This window comes from Ranitomeya imitator, chromosome 4 (assembly GCF_032444005.1).
Source record: "Ranitomeya imitator isolate aRanImi1 chromosome 4, aRanImi1.pri, whole genome shotgun sequence".
NCBI classification, from domain to species: domain Eukaryota; kingdom Metazoa; phylum Chordata; class Amphibia; order Anura; family Dendrobatidae; genus Ranitomeya; species Ranitomeya imitator.
The window spans coordinates 421568354-421583162 of NC_091285.1; the positions used below are offsets into that span (position 1 = coordinate 421568354).

General features: G+C 45.4%; 1 protein-coding gene across 2 annotated transcripts in view; it reads right to left on the bottom strand.

The window, feature by feature from the left end:
- The window catches only part of SND1 (staphylococcal nuclease and tudor domain containing 1), a 980965-nt gene that overhangs the window by 906125 nt on the left and 60031 nt on the right, over nucleotides 1-14809 (bottom strand). For both annotated transcript variants that reach the window (XM_069765442.1, XM_069765443.1), the window contains exons 3-4: nucleotides 10713-10833; nucleotides 9351-9429 (exon numbers count right to left, since the gene is read on the bottom strand). In XM_069765442.1, the coding sequence (XP_069621543.1) occupies nucleotides 9351-9429; nucleotides 10713-10833 (200 nt within the window). The remainder of the gene's footprint in view (nucleotides 1-9350; nucleotides 9430-10712; nucleotides 10834-14809) is intronic.

The following is a 14809-nucleotide window of genomic DNA, read 5'->3' on the forward strand; positions in this document are numbered from 1 at the left end:
GGGTTCTCCTGCCTGTTTTGGCTTCTGCAGCTCCCGGCTCCACGAATCTCCACAGCGGTCTCCCAGAAGGTCCACCAGACTCTCCGGTGCATGGGGTCCCGATCCGGGTTAGTACCGCTCGGTCACGCACAATATTTATAGCAAAAATCAGCTTAGGATGTATGAAGCTCTCCTAGGATGCCTCCTTCTTCTTCAGCTACATAGCCACGCCCCCCGGTAAAATTTCTTTGATATGACTTCCATTTATTTGTATAAAAAAAAAAAAGGAAATTTGGCATAACCACTTTCCGACATCGGGCGTAATAGTACGCCGATGTCGGACTCCCTTCCTTTGATGTGGGCTCCAGCGGTGAGCCCACATCTTTACCGAGACATGTTAGCTGTTTTGAGCAGCTGACATGTGCCCACAATAGCCGCAGGTGGAATCGTGATCCACCAGTGGCTATTAACCAGTTAAATGCCGCTGACTGCAGCAGTTAACAAGCATGTTCGGCAATCGTGCCGGAAATACGCCCACCGATGACCCGTGTAAGTGATTGCGGGTCACCGGTGTGTTGGCATGACAATAGGAAGTCTCCTGGAGACCTCTATGGCTGTTAGTGCCTGCTTGCTGTGAGCGCTACCCAGTGGTTGGGGCTCATAGAAAGTGAGTAATTCTGCTATATAGAGGCGATCTAATCATCGCCTCTATGTAGCAGGGGTGACCGGGTTGTGGCAGCTTCTAGTCTCCCATGGAAACCACTGAAGCATGCCAAAAATTAAAAAAAAAAAAAAAAAAAAAAGTTCTGAAACAATAAAATAAAAGTTCAAATCACCCCCCTTTCGCCCCATTCAAAATAAAACTATGAAAAAAAAAAAAATCAAACATAGGCTGGGTTCACATTGCGTTAATGGGAAAGCGCTAACGGACAGCGTTGCACGGTGAAATTAACGCCGTGCAACGCGTCCGTTAGCGCGCCCATTCACAGCAATGGGAACGCGCAGCACTAGCGCGTGCCATGTTCGGCACACGCTATGCGACGCGCCGGTGTTTCCTGGCACGCCGGACGCTGCTTGCAGCGTCCGAGGCGTGCCCGCGGTCCGTTCCCCGCTCTCGCAGATCGGGGATCTGCGACAGCGGGGACGTACCGCGACCCCGGGACGCAGCCCCATTAAAAACATTGCGTTAGCGCAACCCGCTAGCGCTAAACGGGTTGCACTAACGCAATGTGAACCTAGCCATACACATATTTGGTACCGCCGATTTCAGAATCGCCCGATCTATCAATAAAAAAAAAAAGGATTAACCTGATAACTAGCGTAGCGTAGCGTAGCGTAGCGTAGCGAGAAAAAAAAGTCAGAACACCAGAATTACATTTTTTTGGTCGCTGCGACATTGAATTAAAATGCAATAACAGGCGATTAAAAGATCGTATCTGCACTAAAATCATACAATTAAAAACATCAGCTCGGCATGCAAAAAATAAGCCCTCACCCAACCCGAGATCACGAAAAATGGAAACGCTACAGGTATCGGAAAATGACACAGTCATGGTCAGTTTTAGAATTTAGTAAATCTAGTAAAACAGCCAAACAAAAAAACAAGTGTGGGATTGCACATTTTTTCACAATTTCACCGCACTTGGAATTTTTTTTTTCCTGTTTTCTAGTAAACAACATGGTAAAACCAATGGTATGGTTCAAAAGTACAACTCGTCCCACAAAAAAAAAAAAAGCCTTCACATGGCCATATTGATGGAAAACTAAGAACGTTATGGCCCTGGGAAGAAGGGGAGTGAAAAACTAAAACGCAAAACCGGAAAACGCGCCAGCGGCTAAGGGGTTAAAGTTTGAAAATTTTGCAGTTTTAAAACTTTTAATTTTTATGCCCTTAACCCCTTCATGACCCAGCCTATTTTGACCTTAAAGACCTTGCCGTTTTTTGCAATTCTGACCAGTGTCCCTTTATGAGGTAATAACTCAGGAACGCTTCAATGGATCCTAGCGGTTCTGAGATTGTTTTTTCGTGACATATTGGGCTTCATGTTAGTGGTAAATTTAGGTCAATAAATTCTGTGTTTATTTGTGATAAAAACGGAAATTTGGCAAAAATTTTGAAAATTTCGCAATTTTCACATTTTGAATTTTTATTCTGTTAAACCAGAGAGTTATGTGACACAAAATAGTTAATAAATAACATTTCCCACACGTCTACTTTACATCAGCACAATTTTGGAAACAACATTTTTTTTTGCTAGGAAGTTATAAGGGTTAAAATTTGACCAGCGATTTCTCATTTTTACAACGAAATTTACAAAACCATTTTTTTTAGGGACCACCTCACATTTGAAGTCAGTTTGAGGGGTCTATATGGCTGAAAATACCCAAAAGTGACACCATTCTAAAAACTGCACCCCTCAAGGTGCACAAAACCACATTCAAGAAGTTTATTAACCCTTCAGGTGCTTCACAGCAGCAGAAGCAACATGGAAGGAAAAAATGAACATTTAACTTTTTAGTCACAAAAATGATTTTTCAGCAACAATTTTTTTATTTTCCCAATGGTAAAAGGAGAAACTGAACCACGAAAGTTGTTGTCCAATTTCTCCTGAGTACGCTGATAACTCATATGTGGGGGTAAACCACTGTTTGGGCGCACGGCAGGGCTTGGAAGGGAAGGAGCGCCATTTGACTTTTTGAATGAAAAATTGGATGCACTCTTTAGCGGACACCATGTCACGTTTGGAGAGCCCCCGTGTGCCTAAAAATTGGAGCTCCCCCACAAGTGACCCCATTTTGGAAACTAGACGCCCCAAGGAACTTATCTACATGCATAGTGAGCCCTTTAAACCCCCAGGTGCTTCACAAATTGATCCGTAAAAATGAAAAAGTACTTTTTTTTTCACAAAAAAATTCTTTTAGCCTCAATTTTTTCATTTTCACATGGACAACAGGATAAAATGGATCCTAAAATTTGTTGGGCAATTTCTCCTGAGTACAACAATACCTCACATGTGGGGGTAAACCACTGTTTGGGCGCACAGCAGGGCTCGGAAGGGAAGGAGCGCCATTTGACTTTTTGAATGAAAAATTATCTCCATCGTTAGCGGACACCATGTCGCGTTTGGAGAGACCCTGTGTGCCTAAACATTGGAGCTCCCCCACAAGTGACCCCATTTTGGAAACTGGACCCCCCAAGGAACTTATCTAGATGCCTAGTGAGCACTTTAAACCCTCAGGTGCTTCACAAATTGATCCGTAAAAATGAAAAAGTTTTTTTTTTTTTCACAAAAAATTTCTTTTCGCCTCAATTTTTTCATTTTCACATGGGCAATAGGATAAAATGGATCCTAAAATTTGTTGAGCAATTTCTCCCGAGTACGCCGATACCTCATATGTGGGGGTAAACCACTGTTTGGGCACACGGCCGGGCTCGGAAGGGAAGGCGCGCCATTTGACTTTTTGAATGGAAAATTAGCTCCAATTGTTAGCGGACACCATGTCGCGTTTGAACTTTTGAAATGCAGACTTTGATGGAATGGTCTGCGGACGTCACGTTGCGTTTGCAGAGCCCCTGGTGTGCCTAAACAGTAGAAACCCCCCACAAGTGACCCCATTTTAGAAACTAGACCCCCAAGGAACTTATCTAGATATGTGGTGAGCACTTTGAACCCCCAAGTGCTTCACAGACGTTTACAACGCAGAGCCGTGAAAATAAAAAATAATTTTTCTTTCCTCAAAAATGATGCTTTAGCAAGCATTTTTTTATTTTCACAAGGGTAACAGGAGAAATTGGACCCCAGTAATTGTTGCGCAGTTTGTCCTGAGTACACTGGTACCCCATATGTGGGGGTAAACCACTGTTTGGGCGCACGTCGGGGCTCGGAATTGAGGGAGCACCATTTGACTTTACGAATACAAGATTGGCTGGAATAATTGGTGGCGCCATGTTGCGTTTGGAGACCCCTGATGTGCCTAAACAGTGGAAACCCCTCAATTCTACCTCCAACACTAATCCCTCCACACCCCTAACCTTAATTCCAACTGTAGCCATAACCCTAATCACAACCCTAATTCCAACCCTAACCCTAAGGCTATGTGCCCACGTTGCGGATTCGTGTGAGATTTTTCAGCACCATTTTTGAAAAATCCGCGGGTAAAGGGCACTGCGTTTTACCTGCGGATTTACCGCGGATTTCCAGTGTTTTTTGTGCGGATTTCACCTGTGGATTCCTATTGAGGAACAGGTGTAAAACGCTGCGGAATCCGCACAAAGAATTGACATGCTGCAGAAAATACAACGCAGCATTTCCGCATGGTATTTTCCGCACCATGGGCACAGCCGATTTGGTTTTCCATATGTTTACATGGTACTGTAAACCTGATGGAACACTGCTGCGAATCCGCAGCGGCCAATCCGCACCGTGTGCACATAGCCTAATTCTAAAGGTATGTGCACACACTGCGGAAAACGCTGCGAATCCGCAGCAGTTTCCCAGGAGTTTACAGTTCAATGTAAACCTATGGGAAACAAAAATCGTTGTACACATGCTGCGGAAAAACTGCACGGAAACGCAGCGGTTTACATTCCTCAGCATGTCGCTTCTTTCTGCGGATTCCGCAGCGGTTTTACAACTGCTCCAATAGAAAATCGCAGTTGTAAAACCGCAGTGAAATGCGCAGAAAAACCGCGGTAAATCCGCCATAAATCCACAGCGGTTTAGCACTGCAGATTTATCAAATCCGCAGCGGAAAAATCCGCAGAGGAACAGAATACGTGTGCACATACCGAAACCCTAACCCTAGCCCTAACCCTACCCCTAACCCTAGCCCTAACCCTACCCCTAACCGTAACCCTAACCCTAGCCCTAACCCTACCCCTAACCGTAACCCTAACCCTAGCCCTAACCCTACCCCTACCCCTACCCCTAGCCCTAACCCTAACCCTAGTTCTTACCCCAACCTTAGTGGAAAAAAAATAAATATTTTTTTTTTTATTGTCCCTACCTATGGGGGTGACAAGGGGGGGGGGGCATTTACTATTTTTTTTATTTTGATCACTGAGATATAACCTATCTCAGTGATCAAAACTCACTTTGGAACGAATCTGCCGGCCGGGCACATGCGCCCGCCATTTTGGAAGATGGCGGCGCCCAGGAAAGAAGACGGTAGGACGGATCCCGGGAGGCTAGGTAAGTATAAGGGGGGGGGGGGCCGTCAGAGCACGGGGGGGGGGGGGCATCGGAGCACGGAGGGGGGCATCGGAGCACGGGGGGGGTGGATCGGAACACGGGGGTGGTGGATTGGAGCACGGGGTGGGGGATCGCTGTGCAGGGGGGTGGATCGGAGCACGGGGGGGATCGCTGTGCGGGGGGGGTGATCGGAGTGCGGGGGGTTTGATTGGAGCACGGGGGGTGTGATTGGAGCACGGGGGAGCGGACAGGAGGACGGGGGAGCGGAGCACAGGACGGAGGGGAGCGGACCACAGATCGGGGGGCTGGGGAGGCGATCGGTGGGGTGGGGTGGGGTGGTTGCACATAAGTGTTTCCAGCGATGGCCGATGATATTGCAGCATCGGCCATGGCTGGATTGTAATATTTCACCAGTTTTTTAGGTGAAATATTACAAATCGCTCTGATTGGCAGTTTCACTTTCAACAGCCAATCAGAGCGATCGTAGCCACGGGGGGGGTGAAGCCACCCCCCCTGGGCTAAACTACCACTCCCCCTGTCCCTGCAGATCGGGTGAAATGGGAGTTAACCCTTTCACCCGATCTGCAGGGACGCGATCTTTCTGTGACACAGCATATGCGTCACAGGTCGGATTGGCACCGACTTTCATGACGCATACGCTGTGTCACAGGTCGGGAAGGGGTTAAATCAGAGAGTTACCGTATATACTCGAGTATAAGCCGAGATTTTCAGCCCAAAAAAATGGGCTGAAAGTGCCCCTCTCGGCTTATACTCGAGTCATGGAAGGCGGGGTGGGGGCGGCGGGTGAGGGAGAGCGACGCCTGTCAAATACTCACCTGCTCCCGAAGCGGTCCCCGCATGTCCCACGGTCTTCGGGAGCGGCAGCTTCTTCCCCTGTTCAGCGGTCACTGGCACCGCTCATTAAAGTTATGAATATGGACTTCACTCCCATAGAGGTGGAGCCGCATATTCATTACTGTAATGAGTGGTGCTACGTAACCGCTCACTACAGGAAGAAGCTGCCGCTCCCGAAGACCGTGGGACATGCAGGTACCGCGGCAGGAGCAGGTGAGTATGTCATATTCACCTTTCTGCGTTCCACAGCCGCCTCGTCTTCCGCGTCCTCTGCAATGACTGCTCAGGTCAGAGGGCGCGATGACGTATTGTATTAGTGTGCGCGCCGCCCTCTGCCTGAACAGTCAGGGCAGAGAGACGGGACGCTGAGGAGCAGCGACGAGAGGCGAGTATGTCTTTTTTTTTAGTGCAGCAGCAGCATTACATGTGGCACAATGCTATATGGAGCGTCTATGGGGCCATAAAGAACTGCATGGAGCATTATATGGGGCATCTATTGGGCCATAACTGCATGGAGCATTATATGGGGCATCTATGGGGCCATAAAGAACTGCATGGAGCATCTATGGGGACATAACTGCATGGAGCATTATATGGGGTATCTATGGGGCCATAAAGAACTGCATGGAGCATTACATGGGGCATCTATGGGGCCATAACTGCATGGAGCATTATATGGGGCATCTATGGGGCCATAAAGAACTGCATGGAGCTTATATGGGGTATCTATGGGGCCATAAAGAACTGCATGGAGGAGCATTATATGGAGTATCTATGGGGCCATAAAGAACTGCATGGAGCATTATATGGGGTATCTATGGGGCCATAAAGAACTGCATGGAGCATTATATGGGGCATCTTATGGGGCCATAAAGAACTGCTTGTAGCATTATATGGGGCATATTTGTATATGGAGCATCTTATGGGGCCATAATGAACTGTATGGAGCATTATATGTGGCACATTTGTATATGGAGCATCTTATCGGGTCATAATGAACTGTATGGAGCATTATATGGGGCTCCTGATTCAAAATGGATATTCAAAAACACTTAACCTACTGATGTCTCAATTAATTTTACTTTTATTGGTATCTATTTTTATTTTTGACATTTACTGGTAGCTGCTGCATTTTCCACCCTAGGCCTATACTCAAGTCAATAAGTTTTACCAGTTTTTTGTTGCAAAATTAGGGGGGGGGTCGGCTTATACTCGGGTCGGCTTATACTCGAGTGTATATACGGTATGTCACACAAAATAGTTAATAAATAACATTTCCAACATGTCTTCTTTACATCAGTACAATTTTTGCAAAAAAATGTTTGCTAGGTAGTTCGAAGCTTTAAAAGTTGACCAGAGATTTCTCATTTTTTTACAACACATTTGAAGTGACTTTGAGGGGCCTCTATAATAGAAAATACCCAAAAGTGACACCATTCTAAGAACTGAACCCCTTAAGGTGCTCAAAACCACATTCAACAACTTTATTAACCCTTCAAGGGAGGTGTAATAACATGGAAAGAGGGCTGACTAGTCTGGGGAACTTACACCCCATCGACTACTCAAAAGTCCTCATTAGCATAGGAAAAGTGGAGGTTATAAATGCTGTTTTAAAGCATTTATTTAACTGTAACTTGTTATACAGGGCTGGCTAGGGAGGGAGTTTGATTATACAGAGAGGAATGCTGACAGGTTCCCTTTAAACAGTTTGAGTGTTACTACTTGAACCCATTACCAGACTGTTTCAATAACAATTCGCCATGTGCTACACCAATTGTGTAATGGGATGCTAAAAACATAATATATAATAATATATATAGACCTATTTCATGTATAGTTTACCACAATTTTGAAGGGTAACCGTACTTCAAGTAACTTTTCATAATAAGCTGCCATGTGTACATGAGAAATAACCTTACGTCTGGTCATAATATGACGTGTATCCTGCATTTTTACCAGTTTTCCCCCTCTGCAGACTTTCTTATTTTGCAATCTATTATGACGTCTGCCATTTAGAGATTGATTATTAATTCTGGCTCTCTACTCCTATTTTAGCACACAGAAATATGGAGGAAAATGTACAGCAGTACTGAGCTGTGAATTTCCAGCATCTACCTTCATAACAAAATAAAAGAACATTTTACAGATAATGCTGATGTAAAGCAGACATGAAGGATATGCTATTTATTATCTATTTTGTGTGGCACAGCTGTCTGGATTAAAGGGATAATCAGTAAAAGTTTGAAAATTATTAAAGTCAAATTTCTGATATTTTTATAAATAAACGCAAAACATTGATCTAAATGTACCATTATCATAAAATATGTCACCAAAAAAATAATCTCAAAATCACCGAGATACGTCAGAATATTCCAGAGTCATTGCCACATAAATTGTCAGATTTGAAAAATTTGGCCTGATCACCAAGGTGTTAAATCCTTAGGGTACAGTCACACTAAAACGACGCTGCAGCGATATGACAACGATGTGGATCGCTGCAGCGTCGCTGTTTGGTCGCTGGAGAGCTGTCACACAGACAGCTCTCCAGCGACCAACGATCCCGAAGTCCCCGGTAACCAGGGTAAACATCGGGTTACTAAGCGCAGGGCCGCGCTTAGTAACCCGATGTTTACCCTGGTTACCAGCGTAAACGTAAAAAAAAAAAAAAAAAAAACACACTACATACTTACATTCCTGTCGCGTCCCTCGGCGCTGTGCTTCTCTGCACTGACAGTGAGCGCCGGACAGCCGGAAAGCAGAGCGGTGACGTCACCGCTGTACTTTACGGCTGGCCGGCGCTCACCAGTCAGTGCGGGAAGCTGAAGGCGAGGGACATGACCAGACACCGGGAATGTAAGTATGTAGTGTTTTTTTTTTTTTTTACATTTACACTGGTAACCAGGGTAAATATCGGGTTACTAGGCGCGGCCCTGCGCTTAGTAACCCGATGTTTACCCTGGTTACCAGTGAAGACATCGCTGAATCGGCGTCACACACGCCGATTCAGCGATGTCAGCGGGAGATCCAGCGACGAAATAAAGTTTCAAACGATCTGCTACGACGTACGATTCTCATCGGGGTCCCTGATCGCAGTAGCGTGCCAGACACAGCGAGATCGTAAGGATATCGCTGGAACGTCACGGATCGTGCCGTCCTAGCGACCAAAGTGCCACTGTGTGACGGTACCCTTAGCCTAATTTCCTACTTTAAATCATAGAAATCAGCTATAGAATAAATGAAGCATTTTCTGGGAAATCCTTACTTCCATTATATAGTAACTTGAACAGAGCAGAGCCAAAAATGACATTAAGAAAATGCACTTACGTAGTAGCTCTAGCACCTTCACGTCGGGAGGCAAGTCCTTCTGCAAGTAGCGATTCTGCAATGTTCTCGCCGGATGTATCTAAGAACATCACATTAAAAGTCAAAAACTGTAACATAATTGGATGCTACCATTCACTGCTGGATATTCAATTCGCTCAAAAGCGAATAACATAATGTTTATCATATATTATTATCAAACACAAATTTAGGAGGAAAAAAAAAAAACTCCTACTCCTTCCTACTCTCCCAACTCTCAATTCAAGCCACCATGTACACTTTTACTGTATTTGACCAAATGACGATATCACTTGAAACAAGTAGTCTGAATGTCTTACCATTGAAAAGAACCTACGGTAACTACATATGCTATTTTTGGGGGACGACCATTATCAGCAGCACTCATATCCTGCATCTTCTATATTATTGTGTATCCTGCGGTATTGGTTGCACATCTTCGATCAGGAAAGGAGTAGCAGCTCACAGACTACAATTCTACAAGCCTTTACCACAGATAGGTAAAACCCAAATAGGGAGCACATTCCACAGTAATCCAACAATATTTCCACCTCATACTGGGTTTATTGCACTAGGAATTCCTTGGAGCAAAAATGATCAAGTTTTGAGTCAGACACTACTTTGATTTTTTTTTAAAAAACGTTCAAAAGAGAACAATTAGAGTGACAAGATTTCCCACTAGATCATATTTTATTGAAAAATAATTTAAAATTAATGAATAGAAAAGAGGTCAGCAAGAGAAATTACAGGATCAGGAGGAATACAAACACTATGACAAAATCCAAATAGGAGTGTCACAATTCAGACATGACCACAGCACACCCATGATCAATAACTATGATGTTAAAATAAAAAATGATGATATTGAAAATCAAATAATAGTTAATATGAAGAAGCACATCAACCCAAATATTCTAAAATACATTTATCATACAAGACAATTCAAAATCCGTATAGATGTGACAACAAAATGTTATTATAAAGTGCGATCAACTATGTGCAGAAAACCATTCCATCATTGGTAGTATATGAGGACCATTGACATGTCTCCCACAATAAGGAGTGGCAGGCAAAAATGGGCATGGTTAAATATATGTACATAACAAATGCTTACCCATGATGAAACGTAATCTCAGTCTACAGCAAAACGCGTTTCGCTTAGGCTTTATCAAGTACTTTGATAAAGCATAAAAATTTTAATAAAACACACAATATGCATATGTCCACACTCAGATAACTACATATGCTACAAATATATTTCTATTTCTACTAGTATAGAAGTTTTGCGCTATATTAGTGAATGTTCACACTAAAAAAAGAACATTTAATAACATTAGAAAAACATACCTTTGCCCAAATACACTGTTCCATAGTATCTTTCTTCATTAATCTTGTGATCTACGGTGAAGCAGACTTCTTTACCAATAAGCTTCCTCCTCAGGAACTCTCGAGCTGGAAAGGCCCAAGGCTGAAAAGGATTCCAGACGTTAGAACTACAGACATCACTGCATATTATTATTATATCGTTAAATGTAACACCCCAAGTTCATGAATGCAGCACACCTGGTTGCAAAGTGTTTTACTTTTAGGCTGTGTACACACGTTGCAGATTTGGGTGCACAATTTCTGCACAACATCTGCATCTCCTGGCAGAAAACGCAGGTGCAGATTTGTTGCGTTTTTCTTGCGGATTTCATGCATTTTTTTACCCTGGCGGATTTCTATAATGGAAGGGTGCACACAAAAGAAGTGACATGCCCTTCTTTCAATCCGCTGCGTTTTCCATGTGGAATTTTCCGCACCATTAGCACAGCATTTTCTTTTTTCCTATTGATTTACATTGTACTGTACAAGTAAATCACTTTGCGGATCTGCAGTAAGTCTGCATCGTGTGCACATAGCCTTAGGATTAGTCCCTTGTGGGCTTTCATAATAATAGGTATTATTTTACTAGAGTCTCCAATATTAAAGGGAAACTGCCACCATGAAAACGCAGTCCAATCTGCAGGCCCCATGTTCTAGAGGGAGCGGAGCAGATTGATAGTAGTCTTGTGAGTAAAGATTCAGTATGACCCCTTTTTTAATCATTTAATCCTCTGCTCTTTCTGGGATTTTCAGTCCAGTAGGCGGTCCCATCACTAACTGACATCTACCTCTTTATGTCCATGCACACAAGAAAGTGGTCACTCACTGACTGTACCACTCACTGGACAGAAAATTCCAGAAAGAACAGAAGATTAAATTATTAAAACACAGGTTAGGCTGGGTTCAGATTGCATTAATGCAGCCCGTTCAACGCATGCGTTAAATGGGCTGCGTTAACGTAAGTGCCGACTTGCCATCGCGCTAGCGCAGATAGAGATAGCAGATGCTCCATCTGCGCTAGCGGTGACAGACCCAAAAACGCTGCAGCCCGCGTCCCAGGGTCCGTCACTCGATGACGGCACATCGCTAGCGCACGCCCATTATGGGCGTGCACTAGCGATGCGCCCGAAACAGAGCTCAATGGCAGCATTAACGGACTGCGTTACACCGCGTTATGCCGCGGTGTAAAGCAGTCCATCTAACGGAGTGCTAAAACGTAATCTGAACCCAGCCTAACACTGAATCTTTACTCACATGACTATATATCAATCACACTCCACTCTCCTGCTCTATATCATGGGGTCAGCAGATTGGACTGCTATTTCATGGAGACGGGTTCCTTTAATATTTTCAGTTAAAAGGGGTTTTCCCAAAAATAGAGTGGGCATGTTAAAATAAAATGTCCCTGTGCTGAGATAATCTTATAATGTAATGTTTGTATACTCTTGCTTCCTCCCATGCCCAGGAGCTGTGATAGGATCAGATCATGTCCAGGCATGGTCAGACACAGCCATTACACAGTACCCAGCAGGGGCACATTTATAAAATTATCTCAGCACAGGAATTTTTTTTTTAACATATCCAATTGTGAAACTTATTATTATTCAAAAGATCTATTAATTAAAATGATTAAAACTTTGTAGTAAAATCCCTTTATGACTCTCAAAAGTTGGCTTGTGAGCAGAGGAGTCAATGGCCATGTTACACTTGCAAAAATGCTTTTTTTTCTGCACGAATACGCAACAGCAATAATCTCTAGTCGTCACATTTGTTTCGTTTGAAAAGTTTTCCTTTTCAAATGCATTTTAAGTGCATAAACATTGGGATTCTGCACTTTAAAATGCAACTGTGTTTTTCCATGTGTATTTTCAGGTCCTGGTAAAAGAAGATGGGGAAAGTGGGTGTGGAAATGCAGTTCAACAGAGTCTTTAACCCCTTCCCGACCCATGACGCCACGTAGGCGTCATGAAAGTCGGTGCCATTCCGACCCATGACGCCTATGCGGCGTCATGGAAAGATCGCGTCCCTGCAGGCCGGGTGAAAGGGTTAACTCCCATTTCACCCGATCTGCAGGGACAGGGGGAGTGGTAGTTTAGCCCAGGGGGGGTGGCTTCACCCCCTCGTGGCTACGATCGCTCTGATTGGCTGTTGAAAGTGAAACTGCCAATCAGAGCGATTTGTAATATTTCACCCATTATAACGGGTGAAATATTACAATCCAGCCATGGCCGATGCTGAAATATCATCGGCCATGGCTGGAAATACTAGTGTGCCCCCACCCCACCCCTCCGATCGCCCCCCCACCCCCCCGATCTGGCCGGTACACTGCTCCGGCTCCCCTCCGCCCTGTGCTCCGCTCCCCCCCGTGCTCGTGTCCGCTCGCCCCGTGCTCCAATCATCCCCCCGTGCTCCAATCACCCCCCCTGCACTCCGATCCACCCCCCCCCGTGCTCCGTTCCACCCCCCCGTGCTCCGTTCCAGCCCCCCCGTGCTCCGTTCCACGCCCCCCGCGCTCCGTTCCACCCCTCCCGCGCTCCGATTCCCCCCCCCGTGCTCCGATCCCCCCCCCCGTGCTCCGATCCCCCCCCCCCCGTGGTCCCCCCCCACCCTATCATACTTACCGATCCAGCCGTGGTCCCGTCCGTCTTCTCCCGGGCGCCGCCATCTTCCAAAATGGCGGGCGCATGCGCAGTGCGCCCGCCGAATCTGCCGGCCGGCAGATTCGTTCCAAAGTGCATTTTGATCACTGAGATATAATCTATCTCAGTGATCAAAATAAAAAAAATAATAAATGACCCCCCCCCCTTTGTCACCCCCATAGGTAGGGACAATAAAAAAATAAAGAAATTTTTTTTTTCCACTAATGTTAGAATAGGGTTAGGGTTAGGGGTAGGGTTAGGGTTAGGGTTAGGGTTAGGGGTAGGGTTAGGGGTAGGGCTAGGGGTAGGGTTAGGGTTAGGGGTAGGGTTAGGGCTAGGGTTAGGGCTAGGGTTAGGGCTAGGGTTAGGGCTAGGGTTAGGGCTAGGGTTAGGGTTTCGGTATGTGCACACGTATTCTGGTCCTCTGCGGATTTTTCCGCTGCGGATTTGATAAATCCGCAGTGCTAAACCGCTGCGGATTTATGGCGGATTTACCGCGTTTTTTTCTGCGCATTTCACTGCGGTTTTACAATTGCGATTTTCTATTGGAGCAGTTGTAAAACCGCTGCGGAATCCGCACAAAGAAGTGACATGCTGCGGAATGTAAACCGCTGCGTTTCCGTGCAGTTTTTCCGCAGCATGTGTACAGCGATTTTTGTTTCCCGTAGGTTTACATTGAACTGTACACTCATGGGAAACTGCTGCGGATCCGCAGCGTTTTCCGCAGCGTGTGCACATACCTTTAGAATTAGGCTATGTGCACACGGTGCGGATTTGGCTGCGGATTCGCAGCAGTGTTCCATCAGGTTTACAGTACCATGTAAACATATGAAAAACCAAATCCGCTGTGCCCATGGTGCGGAAAATACCGCGCGGGAACGCTGCGTTGTATTTTCCACAGCATGTCAATTCTTTGTGCGGATTCCGCAGCGTTTTACACCTGTTCCTCAATAGGAATCCGCAGGTGAAATCCGCACAAAAAACACTGGAAATCCGCGGAAAATCCGCAGGTAAAACGCAGTGCCTTTTACCCGCAGATTTTTCAAAAATGGTGCGGAAATATCTCACACGAATCCGCAACGTGGGCACATAGCCTTAGGGTTAGGGTTGGAATTAGGGTTGTGGTTAGGGTTAGGGGTGTGTTGGGGTTAGTGTTGTGGTTAGGGGTGTGTTGGGGTTAGGGTTGTGATTAGGGTTATGGCTACAGTTGGGATTAGGGTTAGGGGTGTGTTGGGGTTAGTGTTGGAGTTAGAATTGAGGGGTTACCACTGTTTAGGCACATCAGGGGTCTCCAAACGCAACATGGCGCCACCATTGATTCCAGCCAATCTCGTATTCAAAAAGTCAAATGGTGCTCCCTCACTTCCGAGCCCTGACGTGTGCCCAAACAGTGGTTTACCCCCACATATGGGGTACCAGCATACTCAGGACAAACTGCGC